The sequence below is a fragment of the Phyllostomus hastatus genome, unplaced genomic scaffold (genome assembly GCF_019186645.2).
Source record: "Phyllostomus hastatus isolate PE091 unplaced genomic scaffold, TTU_PhHast_1.1 phas_scaffold_555, whole genome shotgun sequence".
Classification (NCBI taxonomy): Eukaryota; Metazoa; Chordata; class Mammalia; order Chiroptera; family Phyllostomidae; genus Phyllostomus; species Phyllostomus hastatus.
Window position 1 is genome coordinate 831,469 of NW_025334036.1, and position 25,419 is coordinate 856,887.

General features: G+C 49.2%; 1 protein-coding gene across 3 annotated transcripts in view; it reads right to left on the reverse strand.

Annotated features, from left to right (window-relative positions):
* SCAPER (S-phase cyclin A associated protein in the ER) overlaps positions 1–25,419 on the reverse strand; it is a 143,368-nt gene that overhangs the window by 86,446 nt on the left and 31,503 nt on the right. For all 3 annotated transcript variants that reach the window (XM_045824868.1, XM_045824867.1, XM_045824870.1), the window contains exons 14-22: positions 25,243–25,354; positions 24,090–24,230; positions 21,199–21,354; positions 20,055–20,197; positions 17,342–17,423; positions 15,814–15,966; positions 15,134–15,241; positions 4,502–4,638; positions 2,556–2,621 (exon numbers count right to left, since the gene is read on the reverse strand). In XM_045824868.1, coding sequence (XP_045680824.1) covers positions 2,556–2,621; positions 4,502–4,638; positions 15,134–15,241; positions 15,814–15,966; positions 17,342–17,423; positions 20,055–20,197; positions 21,199–21,354; positions 24,090–24,230; positions 25,243–25,354 — 1,098 coding nt within the window. The remainder of the gene's footprint in view (positions 1–2,555; positions 2,622–4,501; positions 4,639–15,133; positions 15,242–15,813; positions 15,967–17,341; positions 17,424–20,054; positions 20,198–21,198; positions 21,355–24,089; positions 24,231–25,242; positions 25,355–25,419) is intronic.

A 25,419-nucleotide genomic window follows, 5' to 3' on the forward strand; every position in this document is an offset into this window, starting at 1 on the left:
GAGTAAGAGCAACATACTTCTTTTCCCTTCCAACTGAGTATGGGCTGGAGTCCCATCCGATTAGAGTTACTGACCTTATCGTGTGGGAGAATACTGGCAGCGAACCTCCCTGTGTGACAGACAAGTAGCCACTTCAGCTCTTGGCTGAACAAAGCCTGCACGGCATGTAACCAGATACCCAGCCTCCGCCGCGGACGCCGATGAATCCAGCAGCGTTCTTACCAAGAATGCTCACAGTCCACTGAAAACCAGAGGTATTCAGGGAGGCACAAGGACCATTTTAATTCACAGAATACAAGAGGCTTGTATTTCACCGAGGTAAATCAAATCTGGGGTTCGTGCGAGCCTGCGCTTCGAGGAGGAACGCCAAGTCAAGGGGACGCGTAGGGAACCTGAGCTAACCCTCGGCCTCACTCCCGGCCTGCCCGTCTCCGGAGAAAATGCCCCAGATTCTGATGCAGACTGCAAACAACTGCACCAAGGTCCTGAAAGCTGCACTTTCTCCACAAGGCAAGAACAGGGGCAGCTTAAAGGGTGCAGGTTTTAACACAGGAATTGTTATCTGGATTACTTCTTGCAGGAAGAGAAAACGTGGATGCTTTGTAGCTCCTGCCCTAAAATACGGTGAGTGTCCGCCAGACAACTAACTGGCTCTGTGGGGAGTGCTGTACGGCCAGACCCTTTCCTCTCAAAACCTGGACAAACTCCGCAGCAGCCCTGCACCCAGACCTGTCCGCGGTCACTGGGGGACGTGAGCCTCCCTGGAAGCAACCCCAACCTCTGCCGCAGGTCGGTCTGGGGGAGTCTGCTGCGACCACTGGGGAGAGGTGTAGAAGGGCGAACACGCAGGCTGGGTCCACCTGGTGTGCCGGACACGAAGACAAACCCATTAACTGCCCTCCTTCGTCGCCGCCTCCACTGCAAAGGAACACGGTCCAAACCCAGGGCTGCCGGCCTCCCTTCTGTTTTCACACAACATGCTCAAACCTGCGCTTCTGAACCTAAGAGCTGGAGAAACCCCTGCGCAGGGTGGAAACGCGGGTGCACAGGGACGGCCTCCGGCACGGCACCCTTCCAGAGGGAGAAGGACCCGCCCCCCGGCCCGGGCCCCTCGCCGCGCACGCGCACGCACTCGCCGTGCACGCGCCCTCGCGGGCTGCCCTGAACACGCTCCATGCTGCCAGGGCGCCCCTCTCAGCGGGGAGGCTCAGCAAATGTGTGCGTGTTACCTTGTGCGTTAATACATTACATGCCACATCTACATCCCCACGCATTTGCACGTACACTTATTTCCCTTTGTGTTTCTGCACGTTGGCAACTGCGAGTTCAAGTGATGCCTGCAATTCCACACCACCACCGCACGGTGTCTCTACTGTCCCTGGGTACATTTAACCCCCTCCCCCGGCAGGGAGCAGCTCCCCTAACACCATCCTCAACCCGGGACTGGCTCGCCCAGCCCAGGCCCCTCCCTGTCTCTGCCGCTGCCTCCCTGCTCCGGCTCGGCCTGTCCATTCCGGGGTCTCCCCTCTTCTCCCCCCGTGTGGGCGTCGACACCCTGGCCAGGCGGCCCTCTTCAGCTGGGCCCCTGCACAGAGAGGGCTCCCCACTGCTCTGACCTCCCGCGCCGGGCCACCCACCTGCCCACACGGAAGCTCCCTTCACTGCGCGTGGGCTCGGAGTCACCACACTCGCCCCCCCAGGAATGTCCACCTCGGCCACCTGGGGCTCGGACACCCCCCTCCCCCCGGGCCCACCAGTGCCTCCAGGAACCCCCAATGCAGGGACGTTCTTGTCTAGCTGTGATAGGTGCTACAGTAAAATGCCACAGCCTCCCTGTCAACAACTGTACTGTTACAGACAGCCCTCAACCTGTGGGATTTAAGTGTTTCTTCACCCTCTTCACCAGTAAACGTCATCTTTGCATGTAACTGCTTGGGTGCACTTCGCATGATTTCACCGCACGGCATGAAGCCCCGACTCACGACCCCTCTGAGACCACAGCAGCCTGCTCGCCGTCAGCAGCGTGGGGACCTGCCCGCTGCACTCCCACAGGCAGCGGGTCAGGGAGGAGCCCACTGGGCCGTTTCTGAGCACCTCTCAGCTCCGTCTTCACGGAGTCCAAACCCTCATCTGTCAAAAGCAGCCATCACAACGGTCCTGAAAGACCTCCCACAGCAAGAACCGACCGTCTTGCCAGACCCTGTTTTGTCTGCCCAGGTGACGCTCTGGACGAGATGCTTCCCTGCTGGGGGACCGTCCTGTGCCCTGAGGGGCGTCTCACAGCGTCCCCGGCCTGTCCCCGGCCCCCCCGCACCGCAGGGCAGCAGCACCGCCCCCCGGACTGTGGTAACCGAAGTGCCACCCCACACCCCAGGCAGAGACAAACGTCCCCCTGGCAGGTCTGTCCCGGGTGGGGCTGCACTGCGTCAGGAGAATCCAGTTCTGTGTCGCAGACACGGAGCCACAATCACAGGCACGGGCTGCCGGGTCAGACAAACGTGCTGTAGGTGGGGACTGAAGAGACGGGGGACGAAAGCGCAGGACGAGATACTCACTTTGCTTTATAAGGCGAGTCAGAGGCGGAATTTTTTGTTTCTGTTAAACTTTCATATTCCTTGGCTCTGAAGAGAAAAAGTTTAATCAGTGTTAGCTATTTTGTTGCTAATTTTTATAGCACACAAAAACCCTAGCTGTGTTTTCCCTCTCCCGAAATTAGGAACATTAGTATATTAGATTTAACACTTTGATTTCTGAGACTGCTTCTTTAAAACGCTGCGAATGCTGTCCAAAAAGACCAGACTAAAAATACGCCTTTCCTCATAGGACACAAAGCAGATTCATGAAAACACTTCTGAGTTACAGACCCGGTACAGAACAATGCTTATTTTTCAAAGTGTTAAAATCATCATTGTCACATGTGAAACCATATGAAGTTTCTACAAGGCAGCTGAGGTGGGTAAATATCTATATACCTCAAAAGGTGTGCAACGTAAAATTAAGTACAGACAACGAGTAATCATTAAACTTTAGAAATAATTTAAAAGGCAGTAGAAATAATTTGACCAGGCACTCGAAATTGACTCGTTTTGTTTGGCTTTTGTGATTTCTACGGACGAATCCCGCACGTCCGGGGAAACCTGCAATGACCCCTCCCACCGCCGCTGTGGAGCTCCCCGCAGCCCGAGCCAGGCGGGCCAACAGCCTCCAACCCTCCACCGTCTGACACGGGTGTCACCACGGCAACCCAACCCTGGGACTTAGTTTGTCAATTTCTCTTTTTGGAGCAAAAAGGTAATTTAAGTTTTAAACTGCTCATCCAAAGGGTCTTAGCCTCAAAGCATCAGTCCAGTTACCTATGAAAGAACTAGTCACAATATATACCAATCCAGACAAAAACGACAGGTGAAAAAATAAACTCCGCTTCATAAAGCGTGAAAGACACAAACTGCGACTGGCCAGTAAGGACAAGGAAAGGACAAGGAGTCCAAAGGACGGGCTCTGCGCTGTTCCAACGGCAGGAGTTCAGCGGGTTCTCAGCATACACCGGAAACAACCTCAGGGCCTGCCACCCCCTGAGGTTCGCCGCGGAACTACTTTTACAAACTTGGAGGGGCGTCCGGAAACACAACAGAGAAAGCCCCTTGCATTCTCTGCGTCCATGACGACTCTGAAGTTTTCACTGACTCTGTAAAACGACAGGACCGTTCCATTCACCGCAGCTGAAACCCGGACACTGCGCAGAGGTGACCGCCCCCCGCCGGCACTGCAGGGGCACGTGTCTGCGTTCCCACGGGCCCAGCACCTCCACCTCTCGAGGGGTTTGGGAACAGGGGTGCGGCAACGTATCCAGACTCCCTCCTCTCAGATCCTCCGCCGAGGAGGACCTGCAGCGTGTCCTCGGACGAGACTCATCCGTCATCAGGTGATGACAGAGTCTGCGAGGTCGCGGCGCGCCACACAGCTGTCTGGTCCTCAGATGTCACTTTGAGGCTGATGATAAACTACAGGTCTGACAACTCACTTTCCATTTCCAGATATTTCTTGAACTTTCTCTTGTTGTGACAGGCAAGCAAATTGATTAAAGCTAGTCATGGGATTTGACACCACAGCCAGCAGACTTCTATTTGTTGATTGCTATTGATTTTCTTTAATACTTCATTTAAAAATCAATAGCTGGAAAGAGAAATAGGCCTGGTTTACACACACTCAGACACACCACTGCAAGCTGGAGGAGGCACAAGTTTGGCACAGCTTCTGCATCAAATTATAAGAAGAGCTCTTAGCAGGTGAAGGCAAGGGCTTCAGATCGATATGCAGTTTTCCTTCTCAATCAAAGAAAGTGGCTATAAATTAGGCTCATCAGTGTTCCTTTCAAGGCTTTGTTGAAGTAAACAACCTTAAACTTTTTTTTTGGGGGGGGGTGGAGGGTCTTCCTTGAATTTACACTAAAAAGAACACATCACTAACAGTTCTGTTCTGTTTTTAAGGATGTTTATGGTACCTGGAGTTCATGCGGGCTTTTATCTTCCTGGCTTTTTTTTTATTTTTTTGCCGCTCTTCTCCATCTCTCAGTGGCTCTGGGGGAGCTGTGCTCTCAACCACGATGTCAATAATGTACTTCTTTAAGGACAGATGCTCCTGGAAGACAAACAAAGGCAACGATGAAGACGGAGAAGACGACTGAAAATCACGCGGCACTGCTACAGACGACAGCCAGCACGGAAGATCACGCAGAGGCTGTGACCGTGACCTCCAGGACACCCTGGTCTCCGCCGCCACTCTGGATGCTGCTGCTTGACTGGAGACGCTCACGGGCTCCTCAGACCTCCGCTGCACACCAGCAAAGGGCTGACCACGCAAGCACACAGGCAACAGGCAGACACGGGTCTGCGCTGCCGAACGGCCAGTCCATCCGAGAGCCGGAGGCCGCAGGGGGACTGGGGGCGAGAGCGCTGCCCACTGAAGGGGAAAAGGGAAGAGCGCCCGGTGTCTCGGACGCCTGGAGCGCCCGCTAGAAAAGGAACGCGACACAGACACACTGCAGAGGAGGTTGAGTCAGACTCCTGCAGCCTTCGATGGGAGCTGTAAGAACTCATGAGCCGTTATCTTTAAACAGACGAAGCGTAAATAAATACCTGTCTATGAGTATTTCTACTAACGCACGTCACGTACACGTGAGTTGTTTCTGAATTCTGCTCACAGTGACCAGCCCAGCAGCAAGGAGCATTCCCGCTGCTGAAACACCACTTCTCATTAAAACAGCCAGGGCTTCTTAGCAAAACAGCTGATCCCAAACCTAAACATCTTCCCAAACCGAGTGGCAAGATAAAGATCAAAATCAGCTAAGCTCATGTCAAAAGAACTTCAGAGTAAACTCCAAAAGGCTCTCACTACCAAAAAGTGGCATGATTTGAGGCTCCAAGAAGAAAATTTTAAATGATTAAACCTCATCTGAAGTGTTTACCTGTAAGTTTATAATCACACGTATATTTTTAGACTAACTAGACACCTTTGGAAGATAATTGAGAACCAATTCATTATCCTGAAAACTGGTAAATAATCAAAATTTTATCCTGCCACCCAGTAGCCAAATAGTAGACAAGGGACAGCATTTCTTTACAAGTGTATTCAAAATAATAAATGAAAATAAAATGCAGAGTTAGAAAACTCTGCATCCAGGAACAAATGAATCAAGGTATCCACTCCGTAAGGGCTAACAGCATCAGGAGCTGATACCTCGATACCACAATCAGACGCCACGCTCACCCTGATGGAAGAAATCAGCCCCAACGACAGCCTTTCCACATGGGCTGCACCGTGGCCCAATCAGGCCCCTACATCCACCTGCCCGCTGGCAGGTCACGCCAGCATGCTGCTCCGGGGCAGCCTGCGCACTAACAGAGCGTCAGCAGGTCACACGACACCTCTGCTGAGGCCTGAACTTCCCAGCAGCCCCCAGAGCTGGAGGGGCCGTGTGATGGAATCCCAGTCAAAGGGACTGTGAGAACACGCTCAGTGTCTGAAGGCCGGTTCGCCGACGCCCCCCCTGCAAACTGGGACCCAGAAGGGCCTGAGTCCGAGTCCGTGCCCTGTGTACACGGGCCGGCAGCCTCCCCCCCCCACCCCGCCCCGCAGACCGTCCTCAGCAGGAGTCCAGTCTGCAGCATCTGGTGGCTTAACCACTCCTCCTCTCTGCTCCGCGTCCCAGAGTCCTCACATGATCAGAGCCACAGCCTGAACCCTAGAACCTAACCTTCGGGCCCCAGTCCTTGATGACATCCTTTCCTCAGACCCCACGGAACAGCAAGGACCAGAAAACACCGCAACCCGCCGTCTCCTGCTGACGTGCGGCACGGCGTCCCGGCCCCTGTTCTCTGTGAACCGCCGACTGGCCTCAGGGCCCCCGTCCGCTTAACATCTAAGGAAGTGCTCAGGAAAAAAAAATAAAGGTATTTTAGATCATTTCACTTCTGCAAAATTACTGGAAGGAAATAGGGAAGTACCAAAATCTCTCTCTAGAAATATATTCGCTGGGGTGAGATTTACGAACACCAGAAAATACCAGCAGCAGCGAGTTGGCTGCATAAATCGCAGCCCGTGCGTCCACAGGAGGCTGACTATGCAGATGTCATTAGCTTTAAACAACAGTAATATTAAAAACCATCCATCGTGTAATAATAAATAAAAGAATCAGGATTCAAAATCTATATAATACAGTTTATATATAAATGTATAAGATTTATATGTTCATATATAAAAAGCAGAAATGAGTAGATCAATATATTAATAGTACGCATTTTCTCAAATATTCTACAATTTATATATATTAATTGCGAAATTAATGCTAATAAGAAAGTGCAAGGAAAAGCCAACTCTTTAAAGAAAAGAGGGTCGATCTGTATAAGGTTCCAGTTGCTGTGGAAGAGTGAATATGACTGCGTAAAAATGCACTCATCATTTCGTCATTACTCAAAATTCTAATCACTAAGCCACCGGCATGAGGAAAAGCGAAGTGTACTCTGGAGCACAGTGTGTGTGGTCCACTCTGTCCTTTCCCAAACACGCATCGATCAGGACAGACGTCACCCCCAAGGCCCCCGGGTCTCCCTGCTCCTGGACACTGCAGGAAGGGTGCGCTCCTGCCCTCCCGGAGTCCTGCTCGCCCACGTGCCCCTCAGAAAGGCTCTCCGCCGGCCATGCTACCTGACGCTTGCATTCTGCATGAGCACGAACGGGGCACAGTTCCTTCTCCAGGGACAGAAGCGCAGGCTGACTCATCAGAAACGGCACTGCGTGGAGGTGTCTACCCCGGGGATACAGTCTACGACTCACGACAGAGCGACTTCTCCGGGCCTCCGTTCCCTCACTTGTAGAATGAAGGCAGCAGATGGTAAAATCTAACGTCCCCCCTTTTCTGACGTTCTAAGAATCATCTCGAAAAGACCAAAAGTGAAGTAAGGATGGCTGATTCCATGCACACACACTAAAAAACATCACTCTAGTTTCTAAGTCACGACTGTGACTTCTCATTGAAGTAACATTGCTACAATATGAAATACTAATAAATGTATATAAGGAAACTAATACCATACAGACATGATCTCATCAGAGTTTATACCCCTCTTATTCTTTTAATTACCTTTTATGGCATCCTAGACCAAAGCTCTGGCCGTTCCAACATAATTTACTATATTAAATATTGAGGTTTATGACCCTGATATTCTATCAAACTCCTCCTAAAGGTTCTCATAATTCCTTATTTTGTTAAAAAGAAAAAAAAAGGAAGGAAGAAAGAAAGAAAGAAAGAAAGACATGAAAAAATTAAGCAGTAGATAGGTTCATGATCTTTGAGAAAGAAAGTAAAAGTTCTAAAAATAGGATAATAAGGAAATATGAAAAGACACAATATAGGAGTGCTTCCATTTTTACAGCTTTCTCAGTGTTAGCTCAGAATAAACACATTTCACAAAATGTGGCACATACATATATTGAAGGAAATAATCTGCTTCCCATTATGTTGAAATATTATAACATAGAACTGAGAAATTTTAGGGGTGCTATTCTTCCTAGATCAAAAGGGTTTAAAGGTCTCCTTTGGAAAAAAGAACAAAGCTCCATTACAATAACAACAAATATATTTTCATTTGAAAGCCAGAAAGTGTTTTTTATAAATAGAAATCCAATGTCACGCTCACGAGGCGTATTCATTCCTCTGGAGCCAAGAGCTGCCCCTCAGGAGCAGGGTGGAGGCCAAGGCGCAGGCAGGCGAGCAAACGACGCCGGGTTCTCGCGCTGCGTTCGGGAAACCGTCGTCTCCCGACGCGGTTCTGCGCGTTCTCAACCTACTCTGGGTCAAGGGCTTGTGGTACGCGCTTGAGTTAGAAAGGTCGGGTTCCCTGGGTGTCAGAATGGACTCAGAATACGACCAAAGGAACCGGCAGTGAACAGGTATGCTGACGGACATCACTCCTCCGTGAAACTCTTCCAGCAGGCCATACCCCAGGCCGTCGGGAGAAGAGCCGGCGTGTACTGATTGGCCACATTGAATAAAGCATCTACACACATTGCCCAAACACTGTTCGAAAACGAAAGCACCACACACCAAACTTAGTCCATCTGTGGTTAACTGAGCACGTTCAGAGACTCGTGATGGGTCAGACGCAGCAGGAACCGAAGACGAGGCTCGCACGACAGTGCACGTCTGTGTTTCCCGGGCACGTGTACAAACGCAAAGTGCACAAGCAGGTGCTGAATAAATGCTTAAAAAATGAAATAAAAACTCTGAGAGTTCCACTGTATGTAAATAAGATTGAAAATTTCATCAAACAGTAAATTTGAAAAACGTACTGCCTGAAACAGAATGCCTTCTGTCAGAACGAGGCTTTTTGTGACAGCATCACTTTGAAAAATTAAACATATATGATGATGACAACTTTGCACACTTTACAGGCTATTTTAATTATACAGAAGATTTAACTCTGCTAAGTCTCTTTCTCCAGGTGTGTGTGGGACACACTTACATCTTCGTATACTACCGTCTATGTACTGCATTGCTGGAAACGACAGATGAGAGAACGAAGCTAATGAAATACTACAAAACGGACACCCTGCAGAGAGAAAAGGCCATCATCTGATAAGGACGGTGGTCCACCATCTGTCCCCCTGCCACTCAGTGACAGTTACAAACACCCCACCCGTTTTCTGATGGGTGCGGGTGATAAACGGCGTCAAGACTGCTCCGCGGATCCTGATGCTCCCTTCTGATCTGATCTGAGGTCTAACAGATGAGGACGCGAGGCCCAGGGCACACGCGGACCCATGGATCACGCCACGAAGACAGGAAGAGGTCTGAGCTCCGCACTGGGAGGGGGACGGTGCAGCTGTGGTGAGGCAGGCCTCGGGATGCTCGGACAGCAACCGCGGCAAGTGGCGGAGCCATCAGGCCGCATCCTGAGGAACCACCTCTGTAACATTCCGGTAACGGCAGCTCCACAGGCCACAAATGGCATCAGCCTTTCAACACAGGAGCGCAGGAGCCACGGGGCTCAGAGTGGCCGTAACAGCCCCGGGGGCGAGGGCTTAGGGGCGTCAGTGGCTGCGCCTCATGCTCGACGGCACCAAAACGAACACTCCCTTTCAGTCTATCACCTTCCCACCATTTAGGAAAAGGACACACGTACAAGTACGAAAGCATGGTAAATACGATACAAATATAAACTAAATGTAATATATACACAAAATAAAAATGTAAATACAAAGTAAAAAGAGACAGAAGTCACACCACTCTGACGCCAGATGAAAGACACTGCAGTCCCTGACTCAGTATCAGACAAGGGAGCAAAGAGTGCCACTGGGAGAAAGCAGGTTATTTCATAAGAAGTCATCAAGAGCACACAAAAACCACTAGTGTCCATATGCCTAATAACACAACTTTAAATTACATGAAGCTACACTAATTGAAGCGCCAAGAGAAATTTTAAAATTCACAATTAAAATCAAAAGATTTCAGTAGCCCTCTCGAGAACGGACAGAACTAAACTGGGCAGGAAGCCAGCAGGGACCCAGCAGGCGAGGAGATGAGCGGTCCACTTTCCCGACCACGACGATGGTGTCATGGAGGTGCACATGTGCCCAAACTCATCCCACTGCAGCCCTAAAATCACGTGCAGTCCCATCTATGACAGGTGTACTGCAAGGCTCTTTAAAAGCAGCAACTCATTTCCAATTTGTATGAACCTGGGCATGGCAAAATTGAGTGGAAAAACTGAAGTCCAAAAGGATGACACACAGCATGATATTTTTTTCTAGAAGAGAAAAACCACTAAACTAAAAGTGGACTCTTCAGGGTTCCCCCTAGATGCAGAGGGGGACAGCAGAGAAGGGGGAGCAAGGAGGGGAGGACCGATCCGGCGCCACTCCCCAGAATGAGGGCTGCAGCGTCACCGCTGTTCAAAAGTAACACCAAAGAGACAGGCACTGAAGAGAGAGATTTCGTATCTTTGGATGATAAAACCCATCGGCAGAACGAAACATGTAAACAGTTACCATCGTGATGATAAGCCTGTGTGACATGTGTACCAAAAAATACAGACGTGAATAGCAGGAACAGTATCTTAGCAGTGTCTCCATTTTGGAGAAAAGGTTATTATTAATAAGGACAAAAAAAAGTGTTATAAGACAGTAAAGATATTTGCATAACAATGAACAAATCTGATCTAATATATTATATGTACCCAGAGAGAAAACATACTATTCCCAAAATTGTCTGATGTATTAAGCTATAAAGAAAATCAATAAACTCCCCCAAATAGAAGCTATGTAGCCAAAACAGCTGATCGTTGTGAGACAAAAGTTGAGATGGAAAACAAAGCAGTGCTCACTGGGCAGCACTCGGCTGCCGCTGTGCCAGATGCCAGTCACGTGCAGGCGTCACCGCCCACCCCTCAGCACGCCCACTCACACAGAAACCCGGACAGGAGGCCCTGCCACCCTTCTCCTCCATGCCCTTAGGGACACCTCTGTGTTTCAAAGGAAATACTTCTAAAGCCCACTAATTATTTAGAAACAGAATGAGCCTCCGAGAAATGTTTAGCCATTCGGTGACGTGCACACACGCTCGAGTCCGAGGCAGGAGCGCCCCAGCATGCTAGTGAGAGCACGTGTGAGCGGCGTCTACGGTCGCCAACCCCGTCTGCAAGCACGACACAATCTCAACCGGAATTCTAATGGGATCGTCCCTGCTTAATGAATTAATTGCAGGGGTCATACACAAATTGAAAAGCAGAGAGAGAGCCAGGGCAATTCTGAAAAAGAATAAAGAGAGACAAACTCAGCCTATTAGAGGTGGAAAGAAAGATGGAATGGAAGCAAGAAAACCCACTTCATTCTCAGAAATAACTGTCAAGCTACACATCTACACCCAGTGATAAAGCATGTACGAACAACAACAAAAAACCCAGAACTTCCTGCCAGGAGATTCTCCCTAACCCGAGTGGTGAGTGTATCATAGATAATTGTTTCACTATTGTTGCGCTAATAGTATATATACATCTAATGCCCTCGGGTATTTATGATGAATTTCGCCAAAACATTTACAAGTAGAAAAAGCGAAACCGTACAAATTCTAGGCTGATGAACCCTGGCTGTGTGGGTGAATGAGTGTTCACACGTGTTTTGTGTGAGTGCACTGTGAGAGCTGTCTAGGAGGCAGAGAGTAAGGCTGTTACTTGGTCAGAATAAAGAGGAAGAAGAAGTTACAGTACATTTTACCTTTTCAGTCAAAGAAACTTGGGGATGGAAAAAGGAAAACAGGAAGGACGGTGCGTTTCCCAGGGAAGACGGGTGTGTTCGGCCAGGGAGGGCCAGGCCGCACGTGCCGTCCGGGCACCAGGGCTGGCCGGGCTCCGTTTGCTCATCAGGCTCCGCGGTCAGGAAGGGCCCTGTGGCGTAGCTTTGCCAAAGGCCCCGTCCTTACCTGCGGTGAGCCTGTGGCTGGTGGAAGCCAGACGGCCTTCGAGGGGGCAGAACAAAGATTACGTCCAAGACTCAGGGACACGCAGGCAGAGGGGACTGAGGGGCGGCCTGGGAAGGGCAGACCACGAGCTCACCGGCCCCTCTCCAGAGTGCAGGTGCGGACAGCGCTGAGGTGAGCGGGTCAGCGAGGCCCCACGCTGGAAATCGGGTGAGAGAGGGGGCATCGGCATCAGGATCCAACCCGTCCTCCTGACGTGGGACCGTGAAGCCACGCTCTTCCACACACTGGTGCCACAGCAAGGAGAGGAGCAAGTGGCCGGGGACCAAGAACTGTTTTTCAAAAGAGGCTGTGTACTAACTGGAGACGCTTGTTAAATTACTGAACCGCACTAAGGTTTAGAACGATGACGGAGCCCGAATCGGCTGTGGACAGAGAGCCATGCCGCCTCCGCACACCCTGGTTACGCTGTGAGCGTGCCGCCGTAAGAATTCCAAAAGGTGGAAAAACTACACCAGGGACAACCAGCCCCACGCGTGTGCGCACTGCATGCTGCATGTGCGCGCGTGCTCTCTGTCTCTCTCTCAGGCTCTCACACACAGCACACCTCACACCTCCCGACCCAGCGAAGAGAAAATGAAGGCAACGGAAGTTTTGTCTTCTAAGAAAGGTAAGATGTTTTTGGATTATTTCTTGAGCTTCAAACTTAACTTACTGATGTACTGGGGGGGATGATTTACTCTAAATAAGTACTAGTTTGTTCATTTCCTTGATTTTCTATTGAAAAGCAAACAAGATATTTTCTTCACATGGTTGTAACAAGAGAGTCAATATTCCTGCTTCTGTTCACAGAAGGTAGTAGCAAGAGAAGGGGAGGAACGGGTCAACCAGTTGTTGTCTGCTGTTTCCCAGACTGCCACCACCTCTCAGAGGAGGCTACTGCTTCCTCCACCTCAGCGCTTGACACACTCGGGCCAAGGAGCTGGACTCACCGTTTCACTAAACAAGGGCCGTCTTTATGTGTCCGCTAATTTAAAATTTCGTGTTTCTCCTTCAATTGCCTATGTAGCATAATTTTTCCAAGCTGTATACTAATTTGGAATTTGTAAAGCCACACTTGCTTGTAAACATCCAATAAATGAGGATTAATTTAAGATCCTTCATGAAACTCCTTTTCATAGTTTCCATGAACTAAATGAAAACAAACTATTACTTTCTATATATTTATATACACAGGCTTACATACAGAACTTGTATAATTTTCATGCTTTTAAAGCCAAGGAGTCTCACAAACAGAAACAGATGGATTCAAAATATTTTAAAAATTAACTTTTTGACCTAATTCTTTACATAGGGTTAAATGTACTTCATGCAACTCCCGCAAAAATCAGTACCAGCTTCTCTAGATGAATCAAACAGCAAACTACCAAAAAAATTAGTATTAATTAAAACAAACTGCATTATTTCTCTAGCACTCCACACAAAAATATTAAATTCTGGAATGCATTTAACTAGCACCCATTTGCTTTGAATCACATACTTTCATGATTTGAATTCTAAGATAACAAAAGAGAGACAATCAAACATCTAACAGCTCTTTGTGTGAAGGCTCAAGAAGCATTAAAAATTTCCTAGTCAAATTAAAATAAAAACACAAAACACTAAACCTTTCTTGTGGGGCAACTACCTATTATATTTAACAGGCTTAAAACAAAATGTGTCAAAGATCAAGAGTAAGTTATCTGATATGTCAAATGCATAAGGTCAAAGGTACAGTTTTATTAGGTCAGAGGTAGTATAAATAAAACCTTGTGTGTCAGAGAAGAAGGGTCACAGACCTTCTGTGTACAACATAAAGACGTCACAGATGACAAGTAATAACTTTAAGTAGAACAAGTATGTTGACTACAGATACCTCCACTGATTAAAAATGAAATTGCCGTGTGAGAAACAAAACACTGCCCTCCTGTACCATGAAACTCCCGTGCCATGCTCCACACTTGTGTTTGGGAAGAAGGGGCTGTGACTAAAATTACCACAGTCGTGCACGGCTTAGTGACAGCAGCGCTGGATTTCTGAGAAACGCGACAGTGGGTTTCACTGTTGTGCGAACATCACAGAGGCACCTACACGCACCTAGATGTTGCGGCCCACCCACCGCACACCTGGGCTGTGTGGTGGGGCCTGCTGTTCCTCGGCTGCAGTCTGCACAGCATATCACCGCACTGAATGCTGTGCGCACTGTAAACAATGGCAACGATTTCTGTATCCAAACACAGGAAAGGTGCAGCGAAATGGGACGCCTGTGGAGGGCACTGGCCATGAACGGGCCTGCAGGACGGGGCTGCCTGGGTGGGTCAGTGCGTGGGGAGAGAAGGCCTGGGGGAGGACCGCACACGGCTGCACACGTCATTAAACACTGTGCACTTGGGCCACACTAAGTTTATTTTTTAAATTATCTGTCTTCGATAATTAAGTTACCTCAGCTTTCTGTAATTTTTGTACTTCATAAACTTTAAAAATTTTAACTTTCGAACTCTCATGCACTAACACTTAGCTTAAAACACAAATGCATGCCCTGAGAGGGTGGCTCAGGTGGTCGGAGCCTCACCCCGCACACCAGAAGGTCACAGGCCCGACCCCCGGGCGGGGTGCGTATGGGAGGCAACGGACCGATGTTTTCCTCTTTCACAGCCATGTTTCTCCCTCTCTCTCCAATCAGTAAACACGTCCTTGGGTGAGGGTTAAGTACAAAAGTACTTATAAAAGTACTTACACACAAATAATAATTATAAATAAATAATGCATTTCCGAAAATTTCTAATTCATATACTATCATTAACTTAGTACATTATCATATATACTATCATATAAAATAGCGTATTATTTTACATGAAATTTATATTGTCAACTGTTGGCCAACAAATGCAGAGAATCACTAATAAGTCTTTCTTTATATTATTAAAGCATAAAAATGCCATAACCTGTTTTATACTGAGATTATATAAAAAACAGAATTTAATTCTCATTTCTATGTTTCTTGTAAATATGCACACTAAAGGAACAACACATCTGTATACTAGGATAGTCATTGAGTGTTAACACCGTCGTCCGCACAGAAACGCACACGACCACGGAACCCTGGGGGAGAGGTGAGCTCACCACTTCCTCGTCGGACAGCTCCCGCCCTTGGATGCTGCTGCTCTCCCTCACCGCCTGCTGGTGCTTCCTCCCCTTGATGTGGCTGAACAGGTACACCTCGGACGAGATCTGAAGGCACATGACCAAAGCGATGAGATCAACACTGAATTGCAACTCATTTTCAGTGTTACCCATTCAACCCGTCACACTATACGCAGGCTGGCATCACGCTAGTATTTATGTGTTAGGCTTAAAAATGTTTTCTTTAGGATGCAATTCTGAGAATCCACTAGAGTAGACATGGTCAAAAAAGGGCATGCCATTACAGCCAACCTGCATGGGATGTCACTTCCTCCAAGTACCAGGGTTCAAGTTTCGGCACTGAAAACATCCCTTTTCTTTTTTTGGTTCCAATGCTGAGAAGCACTGCCTCGGGCTATCACTGAGCAGGTGCACTTCCATTCCAGTGGCAGCTGCATAATTTGGCACTTTGTGGTTCTACTCCTAAATGCTGACATTATTTTTTTTCTGATATTATTTTTGTACTACTTACTTTGCATATTAAAAAAAAAACAATTCATGGTACTCAGCAGATGCCTTAATGTGAGCTTTAAAAATCAAGGAGAGTATGTTTTCATAGTCCAATAAACTGCAGTAATAAATTGTAATGCAACTCCGCCACGCTGAGAATGACCACCCACCAGGACACTGCACAGCGAACACTGCTTCTTTCTCTCGTACGGGGTCAGTTTGGGGGCGTAATCGGTGTTCGCGTGCCGCCCACTGCTCAGCTCAGCAGCTTTCTCCTTCCTCTGTTCCATCTGCTCCATGTGTCTCCGGATGCTTTCATCATGCTGCCGATGAAGTCAGGGTGTGACAATACCCAGCGTTATTCAATGTATACTGATAACCTGAAGAAATATCTCTATGAAACAACAGGACATCTTAATTCATCGTTGACCTGAACACGGAGGACAAGTCACATCAAGCCCTTAAACCTCTCCTGCACCTACAGCAACGGTTCTGACGGCGGCCCCACGGGGCCACATCGCAGGGCGTTCGTTCATCAGTGCCCCTGGGAGAGGCTCCGTAGACAAGTAAACGTGGAAAACAGTCAGCGAAAGCTAAAAAGGCTTTTAAAGTGTAACTCTGTGCAGCCTGTAGTATGTCACTGCGCATCAGCCAAGACTCAATAAACAGGGCTCGCGTGAAGCAACGCCTCGCCCACGCGTGACACGCAGCTCGCCCCCGGGGGGCAGCTCCCGAACGGCCGCGGGACGGGCTGACCCGCAGGTGCAGACCGAGCCGCACTCCGCAGCTGAAAAGGCCCGTCAGGCCACAGACCCCTGCCCACACCCGCTGCGCTTCCAGCCGTCCACCCCTCCAGGACTTCCCAGAGAACAACAACAACGACAAACACACACCAAGAAACACTACTGCCGACTCCGACTCCATGCTCACACTGTTTCGTACGGCTGCAACAGCACCCCACCCAGTGACCCGTCTTCCTGCACACGTAACTCGTCTTTTGAGATGCAGCTCAGGAATTCTTCTCTAAAACTACTTCCCCGACACCCTCCATGGAGACCGAGTGCCCCCTCCGTGGACTCCCACGGCACTCTGCGTAAGCCCTGATCCGTGTGGAAACTCCACTCAGCACTGGAACCTCACCCTGGAGCTCGAGTTTCCTGAAACCTGGGATCCCGTCTCCCTCGTCTCTGTCCCCACGCCCACCGCCCGCTCGGTGACATTCACTGTGTTAAACCTGAACGCACGACAAAGCCCCAGGGCTGCGTGAACAGCGAAGCGCAGTGTGCGCTGCCCTGTGGGTCCCGCCATCTCTGTGCGGAGGCGACCCGCCCACAGCTGTGACAGAACGGGAATGTTCGCACTGCCACAAACTGCAGTGCTCACCATGGTGACGTGTTTCTGGAAAACACCAGTTCGTCACAATCTCCCAAGCTACAAGTGTATAAATCACTGCTCGGTAAAAACAAGAAATGTTCAAGTGTGTTTAATTTTTTCCCTCAACTGCTTTATCCTGTTAAAATAAATTCCACTTTCAGACAGCTGAACTAGCCCACACGATGGTGGCCAAGTCACATGTCTCGTTATCCAGAGACTGGGAGGACACACATGTATTCAATGTTCCGTACAGTTAGCTCGACAGACGAGCCCTCACGCTGCCGTGCCACGGACAGCTCCGAAGCGTCGCACGCGAGTCCCCACCTTGAGCTGGATTTTCTTCTGCAGCTCCTCCACGGCCTCCTGCTGCGCGGCCGTGAGTGCGGCCAGCCGCTCCTCCCGGTCCCTGGGCGAACACAGGGGAGGAACAGACCTCGTGGTTAAAAATCCCATCAGGATCCACAGGCTTCTGTATGCTAAAGAGTTACTATTGTTTAGCATTATTTTTGTAAGTGCCTGTTAAGTCCCAGATGTACGGCTCATTAAGTGTTTGGAAAGCAGCAGAGATTATTGGTTATGAAGCAGGTTTCTGGACCCAGGCAGGGGTTTGAACACTGGCTCTGGGACTGTCACTCAAATATGCCAGTAAAACCACAAGAAAAGAACAGAGAAGGCACGAACCCACACGCAGAGGAGGAGAGGACACAATCACAAACACACTGGGAGACACACAGGGAGGCATGGCCACGCTTCCATCGAAACTCTCCGCCGAGTGAGGTCACCGTTGGACTGAGCGGACAAGGGCTACAGAACAGCTATTAGAAACACGTTCGAATAATTAACAGTACACCAAAATAAAGAAAAACATGAAGACAATGATTTAACCAAGTGGGAATCTCAACGGAGAAAGAAGAACATTCTACAACAGGGTTCCCACAGAAGGAACGGGACATCCTTGGACAAGCAGCCGACTCTGGGGAGGGGCACGGAGGACACGACGGGGCTGGGGCGTCTGCGCTGCCAGGAAGGAAGGAAGAGCCTCGGGAGCAGCCGCAGTGCAGCCGCGAGACACGGGCCAGACGAAGGGCTCCCGAGGCCCCAAGCGGGAACAGGCTGAGCAAAAAGACGAGTAACGTAACACCGGTTCACAACCCAAAGTATAAAAACCACATCCACGGTTCACGGCGACGCAAAACCAACCAGTGAATCGGTGGGAGAGGACAGACAACCCTCCTACACTGCAAACAAGTTACGGGGGAATCCCTCCACCTCCCCCCCAGGGGGGCTGTGCGTGGGGGCTGGCTTCCCGGAGCGCAGCACAGGGCGGTTTTCACAGGGACTCCCACGGCGAAGATCTCCAGCACACACGCCTTCTCCAGGGGCCGGGGAGAACCAGGGGCCAGGGGCCGGGTGTCGTCGGGAGCATGAACCGCTGACGTGTCGGGAACACGGACCAACATTTACCCCTGCGGCCCTCTGGTGAGAGGCCGTAACCCTGATCCAACCGTGAGAATGCAGCCGGCAACTCCCAGCTGGGGACGGTCCACCAGACATCTGACCGCTCCTCCCCACGGCCAAGGGCATCGAAACCACAGAAAGGCTGAGGCGCTAAGGGAGCTCAGGGGGCCTCGAGAGAAATGTCGATTAGAGACCCAGAGAAAGAACAGCCAGACACCCCCCAAGAAGCTGATGGAAAACAGTAGTGCAAAGAGCCGGCCAACCATGAAGACGACCGACCTAGACCAATCCCGCTCGCACAGAAATGTGGAAGGGCCAAGATGGTCCTGATGAAAAGGAAGTGGGTGACAGCACTAAACACCAAGAATTACTACAAAGCTTTGATAATTACAGCACAGAGTTAAGAAAAAGTGACCCCTGGCCCAGAAGACAGAGCCCACAGACAGGCCCAGGCATCCGTGGAAACTTGGTTTATGCCAGAAAACTTAGTAGATCAGTAGGAAAATGTTGATTTTTCAATAACATGTGTTAGGGTATTCACATGAAAACACAGGGAATTGCATTTCTATCTCAAACCACACAATAAAATAAATTCTTAGTAGGTAAACACTGTACTGTTAAAGAAAAACGATGACATTTTAAAGAGTATCTTATGACTCAGGACAAAAGAGGATTTCATGAACAAGATTAGAAAGCACAAGTCACGGTTTGTTCAGCTTTACTGCACCACAATCAAGGATTATATTAACCAAAAGACATCCTAACAAGAGTGAAAAGCAAGCCACAACCGACCAAATTTATGTGCAATATGTGTATCTGGTAAGGAAGCAGTATCTACTAAAGGTAATTCCTAAACGTCGATAAAATAGAGCCCAATAAAGAAACAGGCAAAAACTTGAATAGGCATTACATATTTAAAAAAACAGAGTGGCTGATAAGTATGCAAAAACTGCTTAGCCTTATCTTCAGTCTTGGACAGTAAGTTTTCTCATCCACCAAATTTGCCACAATTGAAAGGTCAGGAAGAGATCACACCAGCAAGGTGTACAGCAAAAGGGACTTAGGTGTTGCCGACGAAACACTTTCTCCCGGTCCTTTGCATCTTAAACACATGGTCATAATATGCCAGGATGACTGAAGGTGATTCATCATGATCAGAGTGGTAACTGCTGACCGGACTGGTTCCGCCAACAGGCCGCGGCTGAGCCTCTGTGGCCTGGCGTCTGATGCCTGACCACTTCCAAGCCCAGTCCTCGAACCCCCGACCCCTTACGCTCCCAGCATGCTCCTGAAACTCCCCTTTGCTCAGCGAAGCAAGCCAGAACCAAACTCTGTTTCTTGCAACCAACAAAAATCCGGAAACACCAAGTTTCCCATCTAACAGAAATGTTCAAAAGTTTTCATTTTAATATGATGTCGTAATGCCTATAAATCAAAATTATTTACAACATTTCTGTACTGGGAGTATGTCTTAAAAACATGTACATGACAGCAAACGGCTTTGTTTTACGACTTATGTGAATGTTCACCCACTGCAGAACGTGCGTCAGGACCAAAACCAAGGCGGCACGTGCGGTACCTGGCTCTCTCCCGGGCTGCATCCTCACGGGCTTTCTCCTTCTCTTGCCTCTGTTGTTCAATCCGCGCCTCCTGCTCCTTCCTCTTCATCAACAGTTCCTCCACGCGGGCCTGCCGCTCTGCCTCCAGCGCTCGCTTTCTTTCCTAACGCAGAAGTGGGCGACCAGACGTCAGGCTCACGTGGGAAGGAAAGCGGTGAAAGGCGACAGACACAGCCGTGACACACACGGATAATCCAACACCGACGATGTCTGGTTTTCAGGTCACTGGCCAGTGTCACGCATAGCGCTCAGAATAAATGCCATTTTCAGCAGATACTATGTTACTCATATTCTCTGAGAACCTAATAATATTCCCTGGTTAATCGCTTCTAACCCCTCGTGCTTGGAGACAGATGTAGAAACACTGAACATCGTGAACAAAGCACAGCTCACAGAGCTCGTGTGTGAGGGAAGCTTCCAGAAAGGAACCACTGAAGACAAGCTTGTGCCTCGCACACAGGGGAGCTGGGAGTCAGCGTGTCTCGGCGAGTGGGCGCGGGCTCCGGCTCCCTAACTGCGTTTCCAGACCCCACTGTTCGCCAGCTGGGGGGCTCTGGCCTAGTCACATCGTATCTGTGCCTCTGTTTTCTGAAAACCCAGCAACAGTCGTACTTATCACCATCATCACCATCACCACCACCACCATCAAGGTGGAAACGGCCCCACTTCACCGAAACGGGGCGAGCTCCCATGTGCAACGCCGCGCCCCCCGTGCACAATGCTGGCCCGGTGGGGTGCTTCTGCGGACCCCCGCCCCAGCGCCGGCCGGCTGCACGGGTGCATTTCCGTCAGCCCACCCCCACAGAGTGCCCACCCCCGCTCCCCGGGCAGCGCACACGGCCCCTCCTGCCCCGTCCTCACCAGGAACGGGACGTGCTTCGTAAATCTACTCAACTGCAGAGGAACCCCGGGGCAAAAAGACTGAGAAAGGCGGCTCCTAACCCTCGAGCCTTCTGAAACCTCTTGGACACACCCCCCCCCCCCTCCCGCAACTACTCCCCAGGCACCTCGCCTCACAGTCAGGAATGTGCTCACAGCACCCTCCCTCCTTGCGCCCGGGACACGGCAGGGGCTCGGCACACGCTGGCCAGATACAAACTCTACCTGAACGGCCTCATCGCGCGCCTGCTTTTCCTCCTGCCTTCGCTGGCGCTCCTCCTGCAGCTCGTTGAGCCTCTGTTCGTACTCCTTCAGTTTCGATAAAACGTCATGGCGTTTATTCTGGGCTTCCAGGGTGTTGATGAAGGCGATTTCGTTTACCTTAAACAAAAACAGGGAAAGTAAATTTCATAACATAAACAAATGGTGAAGCATAAAACAAAAACTTACTGACTTATGAGTCTTTTCTTTCAATATTTACCTCAAAAAATGAATCCCAATACACTGTATATGATAAACCCATGGACCTTGGTAACAACGGATTAAAAAACTCTGCCACAAAATATTTTTAATTCAAGAAACAAATTAAGAGGTGTACAGACCATCTTATAAAGTTCTACTTAATAGCACAGTAGCCTGCAGCCACACAAATTGCATTAAGGTTCAGGTACCTACATGTTATTCTAATGAGTTTGGACAAACCTTAAATAACGTTATTTTTTCCCCGCATACTCTGACTGAGTGACAGTTAGGTACAAGACACTGAACCACAGACACTGCACCCTCAACTTCACTATAGTAATTCTCAAGAGCCACGTTTTGCTAGAGAGAAGTTTGCAAGGGCAAAGTGTAGCTTATGATGAAGCTGAAAAAAGTCAGCTGGGGTCAACTCTTGCGTTCTCTAAAGCCACAGGACTGCGGCGAAGTGGCGGAGGGAAACCGGGCAGGAAGGCCTGGGCTCGCGCTCTGTGACAGGAGCGGAGGCTGCAGGAACCTGTGCTGGGGACATTAGTGGCTGTCACCACGTGGGTCTCTCAGACCCTCAGACACAGACCCAACACGAACATGGCTGGTGGCCTCACGGCAACGGGACTAAGGCCACTGAATGCACCATGGAAAGCACTTTGAGCAACTGCCACTGGAACACGAGTTATCCACGTGAAAAAAAAATGACTCTCAGCCCTAACTCACACCATATGCAAAAAATAACTCAAAACGGAACGCAGACCTCACTGTAAAATTAACAATTTCTATAAAAAAAGACAAAATCTGAGTGACTTGATGTTTAGGTAAAGGTTTTGTTTTTAAAAGATTTTATTTATGTATTTCTAGAGAGAGGGGAAGGGAGGGAGAAAGAGAGGGAAGGAAACATCACTGTGTGGTTGATTCATGAGCACCCCCTACCCGGGACCCGGCCCGCCACCCAGGCGTGTGCCCTGACTGGGAATCGAACCGACGACCCTTTGCCTCACAGGCCCGCACTCAATCCACTGAGCCACCCCAGCCAGGGCAAGGTAAAGATTTTTTTTAATAGGACACAAAATTCACCAAGTATGGAAGAAAAAAGTCAATATATTAAACTTTATCAACTTGGAAAACTTTAAAACACATTGTTAGGAAAATTAAAAGGCAACCCACAGACTGAGAGAAAACACCTGCAAAACACAGGTCTGATCATCCGACACGAGATCCTCTCAGAAACCCTGACATTTGCGACGACGAGGACGAGCCTGGAAGGCATTATGCTGAGCGAACTAAGGCAGACAGAGAAAGAGAAATACCGCGTGGCACCACTTATACGTGGAATCAAAAAAAAAAGTCAAACTCATGGAAACAAGGAGTAAAAAGGCCGCTGCCAGGGGCTGGCGGGGAGGCATGTGGAGAGGTCGTGAGAGGGCAGACTTCCAGTGACACGACGCCGAGTGCACAGCACGGCTGGTGGCACTGCTGTGCAAGTGGAACGCGCTCTCTCACACACACACACACACACACACACACCACAAACGGGCGAGGCGACGGATATGTGCATTAACTCGCCCGGGGAACCCTTAACCACGTGCAGTGGATCACATCACCATGTTGCACGCTTTAAATATCTCCGTGTTTTATTTGCCAATTATACTGCAATACAGCTGAGAAAAAGAACACAATAACAATAAACCAATTTAACTTTAAAAAATGAACAAGATGTATGAACAAATGTTTCACCACATAAGAAATGCAGATGGGAAACAAGTACATGAAAACGTGTCCAAAACTGAGCATTAAAGCCACACGACACACCACACACACGCACCACCGAGAATGGCTAAAACGATGCTGTGTGACCGTGTCAGATGTCGAGGACACAACACTATAACCACCTGGGAAAACCTTTTCTTTAAAAGTTGAAGACGAACCTATCATAAGACCCTACCAATCCATGGTCAGGCATTTACTCAAGAAAATAAAGGCACCCATCTGCACAAAGATTAGAACGTGAACGTTCACTGCAAAACCCGGGAAGAAAACAAGTGTCCATCAACAGGTGACTGAACTAACAAATTATGCTGTTTCTGTTCAGTGGTATAGAGTTCTCGGCAAAGAAAAGTAACCGATACATCATCAGAAGGGATGAAATCAAAATAGCTATGCTGAGTGAAAGACGCCAGAGGAAAGAACACATACTGTGTGATCCCATTCATATGAAATGCTAGAAAATGTTAACATCCACCGTGACAAAAAGCAGATCGGCAACGGCAGTCATGGTTGGAGGAAGGAGTGAAGTACAAGGCAGCATGGAGAGACTTTTGAGGGTGAGGGAATTGTTTAAAATCTTCATGGTACTGATAGTTGCAGGAATATATACATGTCAAAACCCATCAATCTGATGCTTTACATATGTGCTGTCCACTGTCTATCACATATGCCTCAATGATGCCGTAAAATACACAAATGTATCTCACAGGATCACTGTACAGATAAGATGCTGCACCTAATACGCCGTACACGAGCCCGTGAAAGTGCTGTTACTGCGGCACAGATTAAACTTCATGTAAACACTAACTTCTTACACAACAACTGCAAAGGGACTTGGGCAACTAATTCCACGCTCAAAGCACCGAAGATACACCTACCTTAGCTTCTTCCTCTTGGGCTTTTTTGACAATTGCTTGTAACTGCACCTCTCGTTTAAACTCAGCATGAAGCAATTTCTCCTCCATCATCCTGCGTCGTTGGTCCAGTAATTCTTCCTTCCACTTCCGGACATCCTTCTCCTGCGCACAGTGGATTACGGCATCGTTACTACCGGCGCGCGCACCGTCATCGCACAGGAGTGCACACGGACAAACAGCTCAGGGCTGACCAAGTCTAGGGCTGGGGCAGAGACGAAGGGCATGACCAGCGGTCCGGAGCACACTGCAGAGACAGACCGCCCGAGTTCATAACCTGCCTGGTGCCCTGCTAGCTCGGTCAAGTAGAACTTCTTAAGCCCGTATCTCACTGCCCTTATCTAGCTGGGCAGAGCAGCAGCAGCACCTAACCCGCTGGCTTGTTCTGCAGGCGGAGTCACTGGCTGCACAGCACTTCGGACACTGCATCAGACGCGGCCCGACAGCAGTGTCTGCTGTCCTTGTCACACTGCACTGCGAGGACATGAAAAATGCAAACCGTGTGTGTGTGTAAGCCCTACAGACCCAGTGCCTCCAGTAACCCCATGAAGACCATTACGCAATTTTATCCTGAGGTCAGAAAATGGCGCAAAGTCTAAAAATTACATCTCTTTGCGTAAGAAACAATCTCTGAAGGAAAGAGGGTTTTGCCTACAGAAGACCAAAAGGTAGATATAACCGTTGCCTCAGTTCCTTAAAACAGCATCAGACAGAAGTAAGGGACAAGCTGTGTGCTTCAAGGAATCTGATCCAGCACCAGCGAGAACGGACTACAAGACATCAGATGCCGACTCAACAAGAGCAGGAAAGAAACTAACATTTCAGTTGAACGTTAGCTGCATAATTATGTGTCTGGCCACCTAAAGGGAAGCGTGGCGCGGGGACAACGCGGGTTAGAAGCCAGAGCACGGAGCGTCAGGGCGCTGGCTGAGGCAGCGAGGCTGCAAACCGCGTGGCTCGGCGAAGGTGCCGGCGCCTGGCCCCCGAGGGGAGGGCATGAAGGGCAGCGCCGGGCCAGGCCGGACGGCGCGTGCTCTGCAGTTCTCTCAGCGTCTCTCCGACCAGGGGGACACTTCCACCCCAGGCTACCACAATTTCCTAAGTATCAGAAACTCACCCTTTCTAACAATTTCTGAAGCTTTAATGTTTTCTCTTCGCGTAACTTTTCCCTTAGCTGCTGAGCTTTCATTTGTTTCTCTTCGTGTTTCTTCTTAGATTCTGCAATTGTTCTATTAATACAAGTAAATAAACAGGCCACAGTATGTTTACATGATAAAACCAAAAATAATTTATT